Source organism: Abramis brama (genome assembly GCF_963993115.1).
Source record: "Abramis brama genome assembly, chromosome: 10".
Taxonomy (NCBI): domain Eukaryota; kingdom Metazoa; phylum Chordata; class Actinopteri; order Cypriniformes; family Leuciscidae; genus Abramis; species Abramis brama.
Window position 1 is genome coordinate 11,715,798 of NC_139972.1, and position 23,314 is coordinate 11,739,111.

Genomic DNA, 23,314 nt, shown 5'->3' on the forward strand with positions numbered 1-23,314 from the left:
AACAAAGGCTCAGATAAATACAATGATATCACATGTTGTAAAAATAACATTAGCATTGCCTTTGGTGAGATGCAGTCCTCAGAGACGCTAAACATGCATTAATAATTCACTGCTGAAGATGCTGAGCTAATAAATAAGTAATTAAATAGATTTGTCTTGTGAATGGCTGCTCTTGTAACTCCCTGCATAGCGGACTGATGGAGGTACAGCGCCATCGTGTGGAATAGAAATGGTTTCGTGTGAATTTACAGTCATGTCTACTACACAGGAATAAGTGTTAAGTGCCATTTAATGATTTTAAATAAATAAATACATACAAAATAGATTCAATAAAACCTGAGTAAACCCATAGTGATTTGTATAATTTATCGCTAATTTACATGGAATGGCTTATGATGCACCATTGTTTGCTTTTTTTATTTGTTATGATCAATAAATTGCCATGACCATTCCAGTATTTTATGATTATTGGATAAGGATTTGAAAGACATCAAGCATACCTGGAAAAATTATATTCACTACAGAATTTTTTTTTTTTTTTTTCAAGTGTGCAGACTTTTAACATTTACAATTAATCTTACAAGTAAATGTGCTGTTTTGAAAACATTCAGCCAGCTAATGTGAACTTGGATAATCTCGGATAATCCCCCAAAGTACCTGATGATGCTTATTTAGAAGCTTACATCACAGCTGCACTTACCTTTACAAAAGTCTTTAAAAGATTGTTATTGTATGACTTAAGGCCCATTCACTGCAAGCAAGAACCATAACGGGTGTGAACGGGGGTTTAGGTGTGCTGGGGTATTTAAATTGTAATTAATTTTAAATTGTAATTCCTGCTAAACATGTTGCTATAAAGTATGTATGCCTGAGCTTCTGTTACCTTCTGAAATTCATGATTTTTGTTTTGTCAGTCGTGACATTCCTAGGACAATAATCACTGTAGGCCTATTATTAAAACCTTTTATTATTAAAACAGTCATATGTGGCTATGGCGTTACTGGAACGTAATGTAATTCATGTAACAAAACAATCCAAAGGTGTGTTTTTTTTTTTTCTTGCTACATATTTTTTGAAATGGTTCTTTTAAATGATTCTTTTAAATGATTCGTGGAAATGATTCGGACACTTCACTGCGCATGTCCGAGTTCAACCAATGGGATTCTACGTACATGTTTCGTTCCCCATGACGTCGATTCGATTTCAGGAAGCGCATGGAGAGCAGTGAATGTCAAAAACAGAGACCGACGAGACTAACCAGTCGAGCTGTTGTAGAAGTGCATGAGTTTTATCACCACACATTAACAAAAATAACATCATATCCCATTTACAGGACGTGAACTGCACTATTATTCAAAGCGGAAGAGGCAGAGAACATCAAGCTGTGTTGAATCTCTCGCTCATTTGACATGCTGTCGCTCACATTACCGCGGATTCCTGCTTTCACCACATCATTATTCTGCAGATGTAGCTCAAAGTTCCTTCAGCGACACTGCAGTCGCATGTTGTCCGAGAAAACGAGAGTATCCGATGCGCTCGCAAGCAAAGAGACAGGATCACATGTTAGAATACAGGTGAGAAGAACAGTAGGCTACCCGAAATTATTAAGGTGTTTCTTCAATTTGGGTTCATTTGAATTTAAGATAACAGTTTATTTTTTATGCTCTTTATGTGAAGATCACGTTAAAATTATCTTTGAAACATTTTTACCATTCTCTCATTTATTTTCGCTATTTTGACTATTATGCATCGATTTTATTGTAATAGACCCAGACTTTACTTTTTATTATTACAATATTATTAATTATTTCATATGCATGCACATACAGAGTAAATCCATTTCGATATTAATTGTGTGAATGGCTGTTCCTTCAGTCTGTTTCATTACTACCATAAATTTGGTCCTAATAAAGTATTTGATTTATTTATTATTATTTAAAAGTTGGTGTACTTGTTAACCAAAGAGACAGAAGGATCAGTGAAGAGCAGAGATTAAATATTAGATGAAGCTAAATATTATTGTGAACATAATATTATATTATTTCCATTCAAACTGTAAAATTATGCAAAAATGTAAAATAATATGTGTGTGTATTATTTAGAATACATACTAACAAGACAGAGTTAAGCTTTTTACTCCAAAAATGTTTATAATGTAGTTTACCCCACGACAAATTATATCTACAGAAAAAATTTTATTTGAGATTGAAATTTATTGAAGTTGATGGCGTATACATAAACCAGGGTTATCAATTTTAGTTAACCAAAATTAAAACCTATAAATTTAAATAAAAGAAATGTATTGCACCTAGTTAACAATGCAGCATTTATTAATTGAATCTATTTGATGCTCTAAAATAACAAAAACTGAGATAAAAAAAAAAATATATATATAGACATAATTTAAAAACTAATAAAAATGAAGAATAAAATAAAACCCACATATTTACTAAAACTTTAACTAAAATGAAAACTAATTCAAAATATTCATTTTAACACTGGCATACACTGTTGGAGATTGTTAATGGACAAATGTAAGTAGCGAGAGGCTCAAAGTCCACAGGGCGGAAAGTGCCCAGAGCTGTATAAACGTGATCATTTTTTTGTATGTGAACATGTATGCTGTTCCTGCAGGGCTGGGTTCGATCCGTCAGGCCACAGAAAGACAACCTCTTCTTACATGTGAACGATGGAAGTTCATTGCAACCTCTACAGGTTGTTGCCAGCTCACACCTGAATACCAGGTGCTATTCTGTTCATGTGCAGTTGTGTATTTAACACTCTTGAATGAATATGAATTAATATTTCAAATGTCATGAAAGTCTTGATATATACAGCGACTTCAAAAGGTTATTTGGACACTTAAGCCACACAAATGTGTATGAATGTCATTGCATTAAAATAACAATCCAAGTGACATTTATTTTAATTGCATTTAAGCACAAGCATACTTTTCAAACAAATTTCACAAAATTAGGTTTTAAAGTATTAAACAATAAATACAGTTTCGATTTAAATGTAACTTTTGGCCCTCTAGCGGTTAAAAATCAAAACTGCATGCATTTTGCAGAAGAACATTGTTTTGGTTTTGCTTCGGCTTTTGCGCGATGAATATGAAAATGACATTTGTATGTGTTCAAATACTTTTTTGGGCCAATGTAGATGTGTATTCTTTATATCCTCCCTTCTTGTGAAGAGACCTCACGTTCGGCTGTGCTGTTGACATCACTGGCACCTTAGAGAAGAGCCCAAATAAGAAACAGAATGTGGAGTTAAAAGCTCAGCGCATTGAAGTGGTTGGAGAATGCAATCCTGTGGTGAGTCTTTACATTTAAATTGAATCAGTCAGATAAAACTGATGAAACGTGATTTATATAAAGTCATGAATAGGTCACACTTGCTATAGTGACTGTGTATGTCTGCTCTAGGACTTTCCTTTCAAGATCAAGGAGCGTCATTCTCTGGAGTACACCAGGCAGTTTCCTCACCTCCGATGCCGAACAAATGCCTTCAGCTCTCTGCTCAGGATTCGCAGTGAGGCTACAACTGCTATCCAGTCGTTCTTCAGGGTATTAATGTCACTTTAAACACACTAGTGTTCAAAAGTTTGGGGTCAGTAAGATTTTGAAAGATGTCTCTTATGCTCACCAAAGCTGCATTTGATTATTGCAAATATTATTACTATTACACTATAACTGGTTTCTATTTTAGTATATTTTAAAATGTAATTTATTCCTGTGGTATTAAAGCTGAATTTTTAAAGGGGCATGTCCACTCATGATGGGGAGGAGAGAGTGAGCCAATCAGCAGCAGGGGGCGTGTGTACACTCATGATGGGGTGGAGAGAGAGTAAGCCAATCAGCAGCAGGGGGTGTGTTCACTCATGATGGGGAGGAGAGAGAGTAAGCCAATCAGCAGCAGGGGGCGTGTCCACTCATGATGGGGGAGGAGAGAGAGTGAGCCAATCAGCAGCAGGGGGCATGTCCACTCATGATGGGGGAGGAGAGAGAGTAAGCCAATCAGCAGCAGGGGGCGTGTCCACTCATGATGGGGGAGGAGAGAGAGAGCCAATCAGCAGCAGGGGGCGTGTCCACTCATGATGGGGGAGGAGAGAGAGAGGGAGATTTGAAGAAAGACTGTAGAAAGGGAGATGGCTGAGAGACATTACAAAAGAGGAAAGGTCAGAGGAATATCACTGGAAAAAGAAGAGTTATGATCAGGCAAGAGCTTGTTAATATTAGAAAAGCTTTCCAGCGCTGGAGAGACTGAAGCGGGAAGGCCTGAAAACAGACGCACAGGTCGAGTTGTTTCTTCTCCATATGTGAGTAACATTGGTTTTGCTGTTTCACAGATCAAAGATATGCTGTTATTGTAATGTTAGCTGTAGTAACAGGACAGTTTTGAGGGTCATTTGTCTGGAGCTGCTGACGACTAACAACCAACTCTTGCTTGTACTCTTGTGCGCTGTATTTTCATTTTTTGTGCTTCCTTGTCGTTTGTATGTCATCTTCAGCTATGATAAAGAGACATCCACTCTTGAATTGCGTGTTCGTGCATTTTGGGGGCGGAGCAATAAAGGGAGGGGTGTGTTTTTAGTTTTTAAATGGGACCTTATTTTCATACAGAATTAATTATCATTCTTTAATTTATTCTATATACATTTATATCCTGTAGAATTTATACATTGCAAATGAGTGAAAATGTAATTCTCACGCAGCTTGTATGTGAACACCTCTCTTGTAGATTCATTGTGTTAATTGTTGTTACAGGAGAATGGTTTTGTGCAGATACACACACCAGTGATCACCTCAAATGACTGTGAGGGAGCTGGAGAACTCTTCCAAGTTGAGGTGCATCTCAGATTTAGATCATTTATATATTTTAGTATGTATTGCTTAGTTAAAGGGTGTACTGTGAGATGTAGCAGCAAGCAAAATGATATTGTTTCAAAACATGGTACATGAATACTTTTAATTCCTCTTTGAATCTACAGTAAATGATCATTCTGCGTGTTCTCTAAAGCCTGCAGGTGATAAAAAAGACTCAGATGACCCCAACCCACATTTCTTCTCAGTGCCAGCTTACCTAACAGTCTCAGGACAGCTACACCTGGAGGTGATGGCAGGGTAAAGCCAAAAACACTCGTACACACCATTTATCAATATTCAAAAGTTGATCTTAGTTTTATTTAATTATTATTAGGGATGTCAGTTGATTAGGAAGTTTAATTGTTGTATTGCATATCAATATTTGCTGAGAAAAGCCCCTAATGAAAATAATCTAATAATTCAATCGGCATTGAATAGTCATTGCAAAATGTATTTATGATAAATCAGATCTGTAGCTTTATGAGAACCTTTAGCTAAACTATTTTGTGATTGCTGGTTGTCTGTTGCAGGGCTTTTTCAGCAGTGTACACATTCGGTCCTACATTCAGAGCGGAGAACTCTCAAAGCAGGAGACACTTGGCAGAGTTTTACATGGTAGAGGCAGAGATTGCCTTCACTGAGTCACTAGACGACCTGATGAAGGTAGAAAATGCACTACTCCTCACCCATTGAATTACATTCACTGTCAAGCAAATGATTATGCTTTAAATGGATTTGAGACTGTGTACAGTAGGGATGTCCTGATCAAGGTTTTTTTGTGCCCCTGATCCAATCTTGAGTCATTGAATATTGAGTATCTGCCGATAATGTCCTGATCTGATACTTGTATTTTTCTAGTGCTTGGTGCATATTAAAGTTATTAAAATCAATCCAATGTATACAGGGATGTGCAGAGAGTTTCAGAGATGTGCAGGTGCTCAAATGTTAGAAAGGGGCATCTACTGTATCACTACAGATAAATATATATATATATATATTTATATTTATATATATATTTATATTTATATATTTATAGGCCTAAAGACATTGGTAGATTTAAACATCTGTTACAATGGTAGACATTGTAAACAGACTGTGCGGTCACAATTATTAATATGGGACTACTGATATAAACTTCTTGTATTTTATATGTACAATAAGCAGAATAATTGCAACAAAAAGAAAAAAAACTACATTTTATTTTACAAACTAAAAATGTTTTTTGCTAGTACTCACCTGTATTTAAATGTCAGAAATCTAAAATAAACATTAAGGTTAGAATGTTCACTGTGGTGTTATATGAGCGCTGAGAGCTTCCGTCTCTGGCTCAGCTCCAGCCAAAGAGCGAACGCAGATTCTGCATTCTTTTTTAAGCCTGTTTCTTATTTTCCAGGTAATGGAGAATTTATTCAAGGCGACCACAGAGCATGTGCTGTCCCATTGCGCTGAGGATGTTGAGTTATTCCACAAATATATGGCACCAGGACACAGGGTAGAACAAACAATACTATTGTTTCTAATGCAAGGAGCAGTAATAAGAGCATTGAGAGTTTCTCCACCATAATGGCTGTAATAAACTGTTTCAACTCTTTTGAACATCCTCAGGACCAAGTGGATCTCATGTTGAAAAGAAAATTTGAAGTGTATGTATTATATTTCAGTTCAGTCGGCTTTTCCCGATTTTTAAGTTCTTTTTACTTTTTAAAATAGGCCTTGAGCTTGGGATTAGGCTGAATACAAGCTGTTACAAGTAAGAATTATCTTGAAAATTAAATAATGAATTAATTATTTGTAATTTTGTAACCGTGAGCTCTGTGAACTATACATGTTTACCGCTCTCTTTTAAATCGACTTGTATTTGCTTTCTACAGCATTTCTTACACTGAGGCGATAGACATTCTGAAGAGCAGTTCACAGAACTTTACATTCAGTACTGAGGCAAGTAAATTACATTATGTTTGTGTTTAAAATAGTTACTATACAGTACATAGAGAGGCACTATATATGAAATGCATGAAGTAAAATAATGTGCATTATCATTCAAAAGTTTGGGGTCCATTAATACTTTTATTCAGCAAGTATGCATTTAATTGATTCAAATTTACAGTATAATTTTGCAAATGATTTCTATTTCAAATAAATGCTGTGTCACGGTTTCCACAAAAAATACGAAGCAGCACAACTGTTTTCAACATTGATAATAATAAGAAATGTTTTCTGAGCAGTAAATCAACATATTTGAATGATTTCTGAAGGGTCATGTGACACTGAAAACTGAAAGCTTTGCCATCTTAAAAAAAATTTTAAATAGAAAAGTTATTTTAAATTGTAATAATATTTCACAATATTACTGTTTTTACTTTATTTATGATTAAATTGGTGCGCACAAGAGACTTAATAAATGTTAAAAAATCTTACCAACCCAAACTTTTCAGTGGTAGTGTATAATTCAGTTTGAGAATATTTATGTTTTTATATACCGGTATAGATGTTTTAAGACTATCTATTCTGTCTTTGTCTTTGACATATGCGTTGCATTAGTGGGGCGGTGATCTTCATACAGAACATGAGAAGTTCCTAGTGAAACATTGTGGAAACGTCCCAGTGTTTGTCATTAACTATCCCTACGAGCTAAAGCCTTTCTATGCCAGAGACAACCAGGACCAGCCCAAGCACACTGTAAGATTCACTCAATGACTTTTCATATGTGTAATAATGTTAAATATGATTATATTTGATGTGTTTGAAGCCTATAGAGTTAATGCTAAATATCAAACGGGGTAAAGATGTTATGAGTTGTAGCTATTTTTAATTCAGCTTGTCCATGAGGCCTATTTCTTCTTTCTTTTCCTCACCTCCATGCGCTCACTGCTCATTCAATCATTCCTGATGATTTTTTCGGACAGGCAGCTGCCGTAGACCTCTTGGTGCCTGGAGTCGGGGAGCTTTGCGGTGGATCCCTGAGAGAAGAGAGAATAGAAGTTCTGAGCCAACGACTAGCACAGTAAGAATTAGAAAACAATTCCTCTTCGTATTGATATAAGTAATAAGAGATAACATTGATAAGACATTGATACACTATAGTTCAAAAGTTTGGGGTTGGTAAGATTTATTAATGTTTTTGAAAGAAGCCTTTTCTGCTCACTAAGGCTGCATTTATTTGATCAAAAATACAATAAAAAATGTATTTGTGAAATATTATAACCATTTAAAATAACTGTCCAGTCTTCATGGTCACATGATCCTTCAGAAATCATTCTAATATGCGGATTTGCTGCTCAAGAAACGTTTATTATTATGAATCCTATTCAGATGGTAATTGTTGTGGACGTAAGGTGATGAAGCTGTCAAGAACAAAAAGAAAGAGAACAAAATCACATAAACATTTGAAATATGCATGGTTCATACGGTCATGAAAAACCTGGGAAAGTCATCCAGAATGTGTATTCGTCGACAGAAACGTACATGAGCACTGTTTGTTAAAAATGGTCTTTTTTTTTTAAGAGATTTTATTTGAATTTTGTACACAAATACCCAAAATAGAAAGTGATGCTTTCCAGATGATGCACTTTCACAGATGTATTACTAGGTTCTATTCACTCTCATCTCCTGCATATTTTCCCTTTCATCACAGGGCTGGATTGAAGGACACATATGAATGGTAGGTTCAGAAGATCAATTTTTGCATTTTTATTCCAAACTGAGGGTATTTTTACACGACAACAATGTACTAAAAACTGAAAAAGTTTTCACTTTGTGTTTTTCATGTACAGACGACAACATTGTCAAAACGACCTGTTCACACGGTTCTGCAAAAACAAATAAAAACGCTGTATTCTGCTGCCAGGCCAGTAGTTGGCGATGTCACTTTGTAAATAAACATTACGAGGCTTTAGACTGAACACGTAATGCGCATGACGCCACCGTTTTCACAAATTAATGGTAGATGATAATGGTGTAGTTTTTAAAATCTTACACTTTAAAACACGCTTTAAAGTTTGCGTTTTCAGACCCCCAAAACTTATAAAGATTTAGTTGAAAACGTTGTCGTGTAAACGCCCTCTGAGAGCATCTTTGTGATTGAAAGGTATCTGCAGCTGAGAGAGTTTGGCTCTGTCCCACATGGTGGTTTCGGGATGGGCTTTGAGAGGTACCTGCTGTGCATTCTGGGACTCCACAATATCAAAGATGTGATTCCATTTGCAAGGTTCTCACACTCCTGCCTGCTTTGAAATAAAAGAAGAAAAAAAATGATTGAATGTGCTTTGTCTTTTTTCTTTTCTTTTTTTTTTTTTTTTTTGTTTTTTTTTTTGCATTACTGAGGTTAAATGAACGTTTTTCACTTTTCATGTTTCAATTTATTGCACATTCTATACAGAGTTGCCAATATTGACAATATTTTTTTTTCCTGACCAGTGTAAAAGAAATGACACATAAAAAACAAATACATACACAAACATAAATATATAAATAAAAGAGAGTTAATGATATAAGAGTTATTATAAAGTGCTGTCTTGACCAGATTTGCCTCGCTGCAACAACACACCACCTAAATCATGAGTCCTTTCTTCATCAAGAGGGGAGGCTCAATACTGACAAATGCAAAAATCAGTCATGATACAGGCAGGCAATTTGCATCCTCCTTTATAGGTAAGTGCCATATTTTCATCCTGTGGTCAGCTAATATGTTAGCACTCTTCATCAAGATTCGATTCACATTTATCGATAATTAAACTGGTTCTAATCAGCAGACATGCACAACAACAGGACAAGTATACTGTATCAGAGTCTCTCATTTAAGAGTGAAGCTCTGACGGGAACCTCTGCGGCTGTTCAGATGAACTAAACTCAAATTATTTACAAAAGTATGTTTATTTATTTTCACATCCTTCTGAAAGCAATAGCGCCAGATGCTAATGTTGCTTCTTCAAGCCAAGATGCAGAAGGCTAAAGCGGATGATGGAGAGAACAGTCGATTCAGTTCGCCGGACACAGCTGAACAGAAGACACTTCTGGAGTAACTGTCTTACACCTGGAACAAATGAAACACAAATGAGTTTTAATGCATAAATTCATTACTCTTAGAACATGTGACAAAAGATCCAGTTTCCAGGTGTAAGAAGTGACTTTTTCATGTTAAGTGCTCCAGGAAACTACACAGAGTTCAATATTCTCATGGTTGTAATTTACCGTCTGTACTTCTCCTGGATGTTTCATGTCTCAGGTCCTTCATCTCATCCTGAGCTCTTGTTTTTGGTGGATTTTTTCATCAAACGAAAAGAGATCTTCTGAACAGATGACTCTTCTGGAGTGGCTGTGACCGGTTTTACACCTGGAACGAAAAACAGAAATAAGGGTGCTAAATTCATTACACTTAGAACAGTGAGATTTTCAAAATATATTAACCCTCTGGGGTCTAAGGTGTTTTTGGGGTCCTTGAGATGTTCTGACATGCCCTGACATTTGTGCTTTTTTCAGTTGCTTATAAACATATTAATGGCAAAGGTGTAATATTTAGCACTCTATTTAGCACAAACAGGGCTACCATAATATGTGAGCAACATGTATGTACATGACCCCATAGTTTTTGGCTCATGGCTCAGTACCTAAAACCATTTGTGCTGAACAGTCCTGCCCAGATCAAGCCGACGCTCTGGCTTCTGCTGCAGAAGAGAGCAGATCAAATCACAGCATTCTGTGAGAAAGACGTCTGATTATTACCACAAACTTTACATCCGCTCTACTTTCATTCTTCTAAGCTGTGAGATCTTCAGGTCAGACACCCGGGACAAATTCCTGCATTATCTATACAGCCATCTCCTATAAAGCCTATGAAGTTTTGCATTAGAATTGTACTTGAAGTTATAAACAAATCACCTTCTGTCAAGCCAGGTTTGTACCAGGTGTTCATATTGATCCTGTAGAAGTCGAAACTATCTGAAAAGATTCCACACAGCATTCTGAACAAGAGGATCCCCAGAGACCAGACCGCCACCGGCTTTCCATGAAACTCGCCCTTCATTCTGTGCGCGGGAGGGCAGTACAAAACTGTGCCTGGATGAAAGAGAGTTTGTCCGATGTGTAAGTCTCTACCACAGCATGTCTTCTCAGCATCCATTAGGATACGAGTGTTGAGTTAACTGATTGACAAACGTTTTTAGAAATAATACACACCAGAGTAACTCAGTCAGGAGATCGCCGCATCCAAAGTCAATGAGTTTGACATCGAGTTTCTTAAAGTTTATCAGCAGGTTCTCTAATTTGATGTCGCCATGGTAAACTCCACGGCGACAGCTCGCATCGTGTTGCCGACCACATGATGAGCCAAAAAGCAATTAATGTGTGTAGAGATCATATCATAAATTCCAAGCAAGAATTTAAATCATAAAAGGCCCTAAATAATTAGCCCTAAATACTGAATATATGATACAGTAAGATGGCTTGCATAGGATATAAAGTGAGATATCAAAAGGATGAGAAATGATTCATATCAAAAACAATTTTCTAAACTAGAAGTGGTAAGTAAAGAGAAAAAAAGTCAAACCTTCTGGCCATCCGCCAAACGAGTGCCTTCATAGACGGCACCAAATCCACCTTGCCCCGGCTTATGGCCAATTGCATATCGGCAGAAAATGTCGTCTGTTAAAAGATGAAGAGAAGAAGACAATGTTTAGTGGTGCTTTGCAGATATTGTGAGATTATTGTTGGGGACTGTGTCAGGAAACTCACCCTCAGGTCTCATGTTCACTTGGTTACGGTCCAGCTGTATCGTCAGAGGAGACGTTTCACCTGCTGTCAGACGGACTGGAGCGTCGTGGACTTGAGTTTGAAGCTCTTCTTGCACCAGAGGCTCAGCAGCGGGAAGGACTTCAGGATCATCGACAGGAGGTTCCTCGAGATCAATGACCTCTACAGATCTAGAGACTGTAGAGACTTTTGATCTAAAGAGGAGAATATCAGCACAAGAAGTTAGCTAGCAGTCCATTAACTGGTAAAAGAAAATACTGATTATTGGGAACAGCGATTCTTTGATATTAAAGTAAATTACTAATTGTAATATTGATTTACGTCCAAAGTATAATTTTATGGATTTTTATACCTTTGACTTAATTTTTCATGTAGAATATTAAATATATATATATTCTCTAACATTTAGAGTTAAGTGAGTGTTTGTCATTTACCGTCAGTAGGCCTACCTCTCCTGGATGTTTCCATCTCTTGATCCTTCATCATTTCACCCTGATCTGAGCTCTTGTTTTCGGTGGATTCTTTCTTCCGTCTGAAAGAGAGACTAAAGAAGCCCACTTTCTTCTTCTTCCTCTTCAGAAGAGAGATAGGAAGCTGGTCTCCTTCTCCCTCAGGCTTCTTCTCGTCAGGCCGGTGTGGAGATGTTTCTCCGCCGTGCTGCTGCTGCTGCTGCTGGGGTTTCAGGGTTTGCAGTCACAGTGATGGAGGTCGTGAACCTGCTCGCTCTCCGTCAACGGTTGTACTCGTGAACTTCTGTGTCCCATGATGATGAATCGCTGTTGTGTATCATCACACTAAAGCAGCTACAAACTCAGTAAATGAGTAGTGTGGTGAGTTGACGTTCTAAAAATAATCGTCTGTTATGTTGTGTAATGTTTCCTTTAAATATTAGGCTCTATGAAAATTTCACGGCATCCACATGCTTATGATTACATCTGAATAATGACTGTCATAACTTTAAAAAGATGATCAACTGAACTGCACATCAAACGCCTATAACGGCTAAAAATATTTTTAAACATTGTAGCCTATTGTACATTGTACTGTGTAGTTAACATGTTTGTTACAAATATATTTTAGTAAATATATTAATTTGTTAAATACATTTTGTTGAAAATATTCAGATTTGAAGTAGCCTACATCTTTATACAAGTGCATCTCCTATTTAAGCGGCCACTGCTGCAGCAGCAAGAAAATAGTAGCCTAACAAAGCAAATTTTCCGTTATATTAATATTTATTTTGCCATTTTGTATTTACAAAGACATGATCAAAACCATAGCCTATAATAGCCTAGATATATATAAAGCATTTTTCATTGGCTACAACACAGTGTCGCATTACAGTTTTATATTAGCTAGGCTATTTATTCTTGTGTGTTTATAAAGGCTAAAAATTCAGTAGCCTACGCTTAAATAAACTTTTAAAAAACATAGCCTTTTTTTTTTTTTTTTTTTTGCATTCCTTAATTAAATGTTGACTACACGCATTTCTACTCATCTGCTATGAATATTTCAAATGGATACATTTATGAATCTAAAGTCAATTTAGGAGTCAGTTTTAAACAAACAATGGCCATATTTATACCAAATAATATATTTTTTTCCAATAAAGCAAAAAGGTGCCAGAGGTCTAGGCTGTCTAAATGCATGTTCTCTTTCTGACAACTTTCTCCATATTTATATAATATAAATGCATAATTAGTAGGCTACAATTACATACAGGTCTGTCATAAAACACTAAATCGCCTGTAGTCTTACATACATCTGTCCACTAGGTGGTGCGTTTCTCAAAATAATGAATAGGCTACTCTCGGTAGCCTAAAACTTTTTTAATTATTAAATTGTTTAATTAAGGTTTATACATGCTAGTTTTCATGACAGGGTTCAATATAAATATTTTCATCTTACTACTGGAGCTGCCAGTTTGTTAAGTTTCAAATGATTATTAAACAGCAAGCTCAAACTAAAAGAAGCAAGCAGCCTTTCTGGACCACTCAGTGTCCGAATTCACTCACTCGTTTTCATACACTCTTTCTCCTTCAAGTGGATATTAGTGCAGTGGAGTAATGTAAGGAATAGTGAGTGAATGGTTTATTGGGTCTTGTGTGTCAAGCAGGTTCTGTTGAGCTTCTGTTTATGTTCCCTGATCAATAGGCCTACATGCGAAATTAAGCCTAAATTCAACCTGCAATCGAGTCTCGTTAGAAAATTTGGACTAAACAAATTCATATTAGCTTTATGAACTATTTAAAGTGACAAAATGGTTGTTGCGTGGACTGTCAATGAAGGGACAGAAATCTCTCAGATTTTATTTAAAAAGAAAAATCTTAATCTGTGTTTCGAAGATGAAAGAAAGTATTGGGTTTGAAACGACATGAGAGTGAGTATAATAATAAATAAAAAATAATTTTTGGGAGAACTAATCCATTTAAGACAGTGTTATTTTCTGAAACGCCCTTAGTGTAAGGGGAACTTAATGGCGATCTTAAGGGATTACACTTAAGGTGCTTAAATTTATGCAACTGGGCACAGTTCTGCTGTTGTTCATACTAGTTGTAAAATGAGGACGCTGTCAAGTCACCGGAAATGGAGTCATACATGTGTAGTGAGTCAGGGTCCTTACCACAACCCGAATATGTGATATAGCCTACTACTGATTCACGACCTAGGGAGCTATAGGGATCGATTGATTAATTGACGCACCCAGTGTCTGTAGGTCTAATATATTATACAGAATGAGTCATTCCAGCCTCTGCCAGAAGAGGTCAGTGGGGCTTTGGGGATGTTCAGACTGCAGGAGTCACAGGGAGTGGCCCACTATCTGCACTGTCATAGTGTGGGCAAATAACTCACATCATCAGCCTGTTACTCATCACAACAGCACTGGACTGCCTTCTGACAACAAACTGACAGCAAGAAGTTCAAAAGATGCAAGTTTCATGTTTAACACCTTGAATCATAGTAGACATCATAGTAGCTTATAATAAAATCTCAAGAATAGTTTGCTATTTTGAAGACATAAGATGGAAGGACTACTGTATTCACAGATTGTTTTAATATTCAAATTTTGTTTTAGCATAATTAAATTCATAACTTGGTTGGAAACAATTGCAGTCTATTCCAGTGTTTCCCAACCCACAACAGTGGACATTTTGGATGTCTCTCTTAGGGTATGTTTATACGACGATGTACTAAAAATAGAAATGTTTTGCATTTGCTTTTTCGCATACCCGTTCACAAGGATATGAGAAAAAAAACGACAAAAACGCGATGTCACTAAAAAAAAAAAACACTATGCACTTCTAGACACAACACGTAATGAACATGATGTCACCGTTTTCAAAAAATTGTGTTTGTGTAGTTTACACAGAGACGATAACGGTATCGTTTTCAAAAACGTGCACTTTGAAACCCGTTTCAAAAGTTTACGTTTTCACTTTTCAGGCCCCCAAAACGCTGTTGTCGTGTAAATGAACGGCCAAAAAAGTTTTCCGTTTTTAGTTGGAAACGGTGTTGTGTAAACAGGCCCTTAATAACTGTCGCACCTATTACATGTTGAAAGTGGCATGGTGATTAGGGAAACATAAAATGTGTGGTATTGCCAGTAGTACTCCATTACCAGGGTCACTGGGGTCACTTAGGAGTCGTTTACACAACACCGTTTTCAACTAAAAACGGAAAACTTTTTATAAGTTTTGGCCATTCATTTACTCAACAACAGCGTTTTGGGGGCCTGAAAACGCAAACTTTTGAAAACAGGTATCAAAGTGCAAGTTTTTGAAAATGATACCGTTATGTCTGTGTAAATTACATAATAGCAAATTTGTGAAAACGGTGACATGCGCATGCGTATTACGTGTTCAGTCCATAGACTGTAAAAAAAGGACGACGCCCCTTCGCTCTCTTCCATTGGTGAGAACTGAAGCCGCCAGTGTCCCGATATGGCGCTGACATCTTGGGACTTGAGTCTGCGCAGTAGCGATCTCGGGACCAGACCTACGCAGTAGTGAGCAGGAAGTAAAGTAAATCAACGCTCCGCCCTCACTCTCGCAGAATGCACTCTCCTTGCACTTTTTTAAGTGGCCTATATGTCTGCTCCATTCCTCCGTTCTGCTCCAATTTTGATGTCTGTTGATTGCAGTACGACAAGAGGCTTGTTAAAATAAAGTAAATACAATCTCCTCAGTCCTTCGAAGATCCCGAAAAAAAGTATGTTGGTGCTTCAGTGACTACTTCGCTCAGAGAACCTGTCAATCATAATGTTACACCACCCCACCGTTTTTATAGCATGATAGCATCGCGTAACTAACTAAAAACAAACTTATTTTAAAAACAGACACTTGAACACATCAGCGTGATAAAAACTACAGTAAATGACAGAAACCACCTTTGGAAAAAAGATACTTGAAGTGTAATTAAATTGTTTAGTTGGTCTCACGTCCCGTTGAATAACATGGGGAGGCGGGGCTTATGACCTATACTAGGACCAGTCACCGGGGGGCGATCGAGACGATTTGGCTTCACTTTTCAGGGCTTGTGCGGCACGCTTGGTTCAGTCTGTAGGCTCGTAGTGTTTCTTTACAAAGTGACATCGCCAACTACTGGCCTGGCAGCAGAATACAGCATTTTAGTCATTTTCGCAGATCCGTGTGAACAGGGATCGTTTTGCCAACGTTGTCATCTGTATGCAAAAAAAGTAGTAGTTCTTAGTACATCGTTGGCATGTAAACATGCCCACAGTCTCAGCCTCACACATACGGACCGTTGGCTGATGCATAAGACACACAAAATTGGAAACGCTTTGGAAGTTTCAGTAATTTCAGTCAATGAATTCTACAGGATTTTTGGGAGACGTGCGTGTCGCGTTCTTTAATGGTCCACCTGGAAACAAAACCCGTTGTTGTGACGCCAAACCCCCTCATGGAAGAAGAAAGCATTGCGTTTACAACAGTGATAATGAGCGCTTATCAGGATCAACTAAATGTTGGAATTTCAAAAGTATGTGATGAAAAGATGTCCAAGAGTTTTACACGCTGGTCTGTTATTAGGGACATCGACTTTACATGTTCACGCCTCTAAAACATGATGCTGAACAAAACAAACTGTGATTGGTTGCCTGTGGGCGGTCCTTGACCAATGAAAGTTGCCATGGAGTTCAGACCTTCTGCCGTCAGTCTGAAGGTTTTGCTACGCGAGACTAGCGCTCGCTTAGCACGAGGAGGCTTATCAACATAGTAGGATCAGAGAATGTCTAATAAGGGGAGAAGTTCCACTCTCAGTAAACTTCCGGCTTCTGAACTGGTTGCAGTTCCACTCTGGTTCCATATGAGGGCGCTCACAGGACGAGTGCAGAATGAATGGAGGTCTATGGCGCTATACCCCTCAAAATCCACTTTTCTCAGGATATAATTTTTTGTCTAGTAATTTGAATGTTGTATTCGAAAGGAGATGCAAAGAAATTACACATTGCTGGGTGTTAGATTTTTTAGAGACACTTATTTGCTTTAAAAAGTCTTTTAAAATGTCAATGACGTCATACACATTGTACGACCAGAGATACTGCAATCCTTCAGTCGCTTTGGTGCTTTTGCGCTCTGCACTTTCTTTTCTCTCGAGGCATCGACAACACAGCTGACACAGGTAAATACACGTGCTAGAAGAGTTTTTGTTTTGTTTGTTTCTGGTCCCGCTTCGGATGCCACGATGCCATCAAGCGGTATCTCTGGTCGTAATCAGTCCTTCACTGACCAATCAGCGTTCATTAGCAGAATGCTAGCGTGTTATGGGCAACAACAACTCAACCTGTAAGAAATCGAAAGGACATAAGTACTCGTTCATTCAACTTTCGACCTATAACCCATGTTGAACTTGCAAAACCTACAATAAAATCTGAGATTTCTCAACAGCATTCGGGTGAAAGAGACAAATTTATCCGTCTAGCTCCAAAGACTCCCATTCATTCTGCACTCATGGGCGATCGCCCCCAGTGGAGCTCTGGTGGAACTACAACCAAAATTCGGTACAATAGGACTTAATAGGGAGTGGCCAGGCTCTCCGTAAACGGGCTCTGGTAGGATCCAGAGCTCATTAGCAGAGCAGGCTAATCTCAAACACCATTTGAGAACTCCATACTAGTGTCTGTATTGGAGGGGAATGTGAAGGAATAGAGGAGGAATGGAAATAGGACAGTTTACAGACATAACTGAAAGTAACACTTTTTGCTAATCAACACTTTGGAAGTATACAAGTGTACAAGCTTTGAATGATGTTCAAGTGAAGTAGATCTCAGCCAGTGACTTTGTTTACACAGCAGACTGCATGTTTTTCAGATCTGATCTTTAGGACTGACTGTTCATGCTGTTATCAGTCAAGTGATTAAATTGGATCTTTTTTGTTCAGAGAGTGTAGTCAGTTTCCATTATCTACATCAGTTGCCATAGTAATGTCATAGACATCAGTCTCCACACCATGTAAGGATGATTGTATTGAAGCATCAAGTGCAATGACATAACAGTAGATATTCAGTAGAAATTCTGGATTTTCAACTTTGCAAGCTAACGGATATTGTTTATAATAAGTTGTAATAGTTTGTATGATTCAGTTTGTGTACTGTTGATGAAGAATGGAAATAAGGTTTGCAAGAAAATGCTAGTTTGGCACTAGTCAAGTCCCGAAGAAACAAAAGCTAAATCTTATTAATTGTTTCCGCTTGATAAAATGTGTTTTAATTTTTTGCAGTTTAATTCATTTTGGTAAAATGAAGTAATAATATCATAGAACAACACCACAAAGGACAGACATCTCAAATGTACCACATTTGACCATTTTACTGGCTTTGCTTGGCATATTGCTTCACAAAATCAGCACACATAGCATAAATTAATGTTAGTAGAGCCACAAGTTCATTCTTTGTACATCTTTCGTCCACCTGCAAAAACACATAATAAATTAATAAATTAATTCACAAGCGACAAAGAGTTGAACAGAAATGCTATACAGAAAAATCCACTCAATGAAAGACATTAGTAGTTTTTCTCGTCTGCCCTGCTTTGGCCCCTTAAACTACAGCATAAGTTCCACTACAGTTCACACACACAAGTATTATATTCATTTACTAGTACTCTCCCATAACAATACATTACATTTTATTTTCAGAATAGAAAAAGACATTAAGAAACCAGTTTCAGCCTGTAAGTTCACTTAAACGTTAATGAACCGTTAAGGCCAATGCCAGTGCCACTAAATGTCCCACAAAGTTTAACATCATAAAATAAGGTCAGTCTTGTAAAGCACATTTTTAAACTGATGAAAGGATTTGGATCTAACAGACAATCTACGCAAGGTTTATTTAACAAGTCCAGACCACTTACAACCTCATATGCAAAGTTTCAACTAACTTAATACAAAATGGTTTTTGGAATATGAAATGATGTCGAGTTCAAAGGCAAAAAAACCCTCCTAAACTGTTAGAATTGGAGTATTATTCGGAGGTCCCAGCCCACCATAAAATACTGAATGAAATGACAAATTCTACAGTCTTCTTCTTGACTGAGAATGAATATGGCGCTTTTTTCTTTACCCCTATGCTTCAGCAAGCACATTTAAATATAATTGCATTTCTAGAAAATCTCCCTAACCTTAAATGATGCTAATATTGTTGTATTATCACGCATTTAGGCTGCTGAAAGAAATGCCATCATACTCGTTCATAAATAATTAGCACTGTTGTCCAACAAAACAGTGTTCTAACTCCACGGCTAAACCAATGTTTACAATGAAATAAATTATCACAGTTTAACAGTGAAGTGTGTCATTTCTGTGCCCCTTCCATTATGCTCCCTTATCCCAAATTGTTTAGTCCAGCCTAAATGGACACATTGTCCACCATAAACACAACATGAGTCCTTCCACTAATCTCAACAGGCATACATCAGCACTGATTTACAGCTACAGCTGTTCACATTAACCAGCCAGTTTGCTGAAACTAGGAAAGTTTATATTTGGAAGCCTTTTTGCTGTAATAACTGAGCGTTTGCAGATAAATGTGAGCGTTTTTACCTGTCCATACATACATCCCCTCTGACGAAAACACATAAAGGAGATTAACAAATGTATGTGTATTATTATACATATTTTTTGTAAGTTTGCTCTAACCTATTACATAATGACAGCCAAGGAAGAGATGTATTATAGGGAAAGATAGTCACATTATCCCTTATCAGATAGCAAGCCAAGTAAAACACAGTTCACTAAATTCTGTTAGGGGCCGTTTACACGAGACCACTTTCAACTAAAATCGGGAAACTTTTTGTGTTGTGGCCATTTACACGACAACAGCGTTTTGGGGGCCTGAAAATGCAAACTTTTGAAATCGGGTTTCAAAGTGCTAGTTTTTTAAAACAATACCATTATCGTCCCTGTGTAAAATACAAAAACGTGAATTTGTGAAAACGGTGACCATGCACATGCGTATTACATGTTCAGTTTATAGGCGCGTAGAGTGTTTCTTTACAAAGTGGCATCGCCAACTACGGGCCTGGCAGCAGAATAAAGCGTTTTTAATCGCTTTCGCGGATCAATGTTTGTCATCTGCACGCAAAAAAAGCAAAGGAAAAACGTTTCCGTTTTTTAGTACATCATTGTCGTGTAAATGTGCCCTTAGTACGTGTTGCCTTAAAAAAGTTAGTTAAGAAGGATCTGTAACCATTTTGACATATTGCTGGAAGCCTAAAGGAATAGTTCAACCAAAAATACAAAATTTGACATCACTTATTCACGCTCATGAACTAAAGGCCCGTTCGCACCAAGAACGATAACTATAAAGTATAACGATAACTATATTGGTGTCTGCCGCTTTAAATGCTTAAGCTCTTTTAAGTCGGCTGGATTTTGATTGGCTGTCAGTGTTTCTATCATTCATCAGCTGAAAGTGATTCCAACAATGTCATTGGTGGTGCAGACTTTCCTATTCTCACTGAATTAAAACGATTATTAAAACTGTATAGTTATAGTTCTTGCTGTGAACGGGCCTTTAGTTTTTTTTTTTAGGAGATTATCGTGGCCAAAAGAAATCACAATATTTTCGCGATATCTACAGTATAGAATTTGCATCTTTTAAATATTTATTTTGTGTTCTCTCTTTTTTGGTAAATGAATCATACTCAAAATATGAGTGTAGGGAAGCAGAGAGAGTTTGTAACAATAACTATACAAATGCGTACAAAGATCTGAAAATGAAGAACTTCTGTTAATCGGCACTTTCTTTTTTCCGCAATCCCAAAAACTCCCACACTGGTGAGCTAACTTTTTTTGAGAGTGTTTGTCGTCTTCTTTTTTCTGTTTCGTGACGGGTGGCAACCAGCATTAATGTGGAATGCTGCCACCTACTGTGTTGGAGTGTCAACCTCATATGTGCAGTATTAACATGAATATTTCTCTTTTTTTTATCCACACCAGTACATTACATGCAAGAAAATAAAGAAGGCTATAAGAATTTGGAATGACAAAATTTTCTTTTCTTTTTTTTGTGAACTATCTTTTTAAAGACCCCATTAATAAAAAAGAAACACACCTTTAGTTGTTGCATGCTACCTTTGATTTGACAATGCATAATATAGGCAAACTCTACACGTTCAGACCACCTCCTAAAATGATCTGAGTTTGGTTTGATTTAAAGGGGTCTAGCTTTGCATTCACATATAAGCCAATACTCATGTGAACCATTGTCAGACCAAGTGTGAATCTTTTAATGGAAAAACTACAAGAATCTCTTTCTAACTTTTCCTACATTGCTTGACTAAAAATTGGAAAACAATGCATCATTCTCTTTGATGAATCTATAAAAAATTGCAATGGCAAGGCAGACCTCCGTGATTTCAGAAAATCTTTTGTTTGAAGTGCTATTCTGCTTTTGTAACACTGTTAAAGTTGAAGTGTGTAATTTCCGCACAACTAGCGGCACCAAACAGATTTGAGGTTATCTGAACACTCGACCTGTATGCTATTGGTCAGGCTGGCCTCAAACTAACGGCACTGGTTGAGCCAATGGTGCAATGTCAGGCTGGGTTGGGATACTCAAATGAACAGAGCAATGATAGAGTCACAGAGTATACATTTTTCAGGGGGGGTCAAACTACAAATGGCTTACTTAAGCCGCTTTTCCATCGTCGGGCAAAACCGTTCTCGTTGCTTAACCGTTCCATTCCATGCCGATCCGGCCCGCCGGTACAGATATGGTTTCATTTTCCACTGTGCGGCTGATAACAGAGATATTTGGAATTTAATACAAATGCGTCAGTCGTTGCCTTGAGTTTACCGACGATATGAGATGTAAAAAGCAACCACATGGAGGATGATCAGATATTTCTGTTTTAAACTTGTTAGCCGAGAATGGTTCGTAATCGTGCCGTACCAAACCAAGCTCAAGTGGAATTATAACCGTTGCTTACAATTCTTAGAAACATTCGGCCCAACGGATGGAAAAGCAACTTTAGTTGTCTCTGACTTTTAAGCTGTGATGAAAGTATTTTAACATTGAATATTTTGCACACATCACCATTAACTAGTTTTAAATACGATTTCCAACATGTCAAATACCACAGAAGATTCACTACTTATAGTTCTTCGCTTACACTCACAGAGAGCAAGTAGCTAAAGTTTGGTTGCACTGAACTTTGAAAAGTCTAACATGCATGGCATGACAGTCCAGGAGGTTCAGTGGGGTTTTTGTCTTCAAAAGACCAAATGAATTGGATCTATGGCTTTAGTTGGTGCATCATTCGCTATTTTGTCCCAGGCAAACCACTTTGGATCACGGTGTAACGGTATAAGAGCATTTCGAGTGACAGGGAGAAACACATTCGGTGTGAACATTTGAACATCATCAGGACTTGATGCCTTTAGCCGGCTCGGTTGACTGTCGCACATCTGTCCACTCCTGCATGGTGTTCTGAAGGGCCTGTGTCTTCTCTTTGTCCACTTGGACGTAGTCCACTTTTTCATCTGAGGTCACTGAAGAGGTGGACGGCTATAAGAAAGATAAAATATGTTATAGATTGTGAAAGGATGTGAAGTGATGCTATTTCTAAGATACATTTTATTAACTCTTTCCTCTAGACTGGGTAAACCCAGCCCGATCTGCTGGCGATTTGATTTCGCCCTGCAGCTCAGGCTGGAAACCTGTACATTCTTCTATCCTGCTTCCGTTAAAAATCTGCGGGGACCAATCACAAACCGGCGCGCTATTGGCGTTTACTGGGTTTAATCCAATCCAATTCCTTTTAACCTCTCGACGATGCTCAATGGCTTCTTTAGTTTAGCAAACAAATCGCTCGAGTGTTGATCACATCACATTCAAGTGTTGATAAAAAAAGAATGCATGAAGCTAGAATAAAACAGGGTGGTTTTTTTTTCGGTCTGTTATTTCTATTGATATATTGTATGTTTAGATATTCATACAACAAAATATTCTGAGGGCCTTCTTAAAAAACGCTGGTGGGGAAAGAGTTAATATTTTTAAATAGTATTACATTGTAAAGAAACTAAAAATCCATCTTTGATTGTCAAATAATTCCAGGTACAGTTCAATCTCAACCAGTAAAATTTCATGAGGTAACATCTATCAATCGTGGAAGTCTATTCTGATTAGTTGATAACTTCTGACAATGTGGCATAGAGAATTAAATTCTAAAGCAAAAGAT

At 37.4% G+C, this 23,314-nt stretch overlaps 2 protein-coding genes across 3 annotated transcripts in view; one reads left to right on the forward strand and one right to left on the reverse strand.

Annotated features, from left to right (window-relative positions):
* The first annotated feature begins 1,194 nt into the window (after window positions 1-1,194).
* Window positions 1,195-9,114, forward strand: nars2 (asparaginyl-tRNA synthetase 2, mitochondrial). 2 transcript variants are annotated; one of them, XM_084125299.1, is made up of 14 exons: window positions 1,195-1,574; window positions 2,635-2,744; window positions 3,197-3,317; window positions 3,429-3,569; window positions 4,770-4,850; window positions 5,023-5,126; window positions 5,399-5,531; window positions 6,262-6,360; window positions 6,474-6,511; window positions 6,740-6,806; window positions 7,410-7,547; window positions 7,775-7,872; window positions 8,503-8,529; window positions 8,956-9,114. In XM_084125299.1, exons 1-14 carry the CDS (start codon window positions 1,410-1,412, stop codon window positions 9,098-9,100), a joined length of 1,467 nt encoding a protein of 488 aa, XP_083981425.1. In that variant the 5' UTR covers window positions 1,195-1,409; the 3' UTR covers window positions 9,101-9,114. The 2 variants fall into 2 exon arrangements, with proteins under 2 accessions (XP_083981425.1, XP_083981426.1); XM_084125300.1 differs by having other exon boundaries at window positions 2,635-2,715.
* An 11,843-nt stretch (window positions 9,115-20,957) lies between these two features.
* gab2 (GRB2-associated binding protein 2) overlaps window positions 20,958-23,314 on the reverse strand; it is a 64,372-nt gene continuing 62,015 nt past the window's right edge. Inside the window, exon 10 of the mRNA XM_084126133.1 lies at window positions 20,958-22,641. Coding sequence (XP_083982259.1) covers window positions 22,498-22,641 — 144 coding nt within the window. The 3' untranslated portion in view covers window positions 20,958-22,497. The remainder of the gene's footprint in view (window positions 22,642-23,314) is intronic.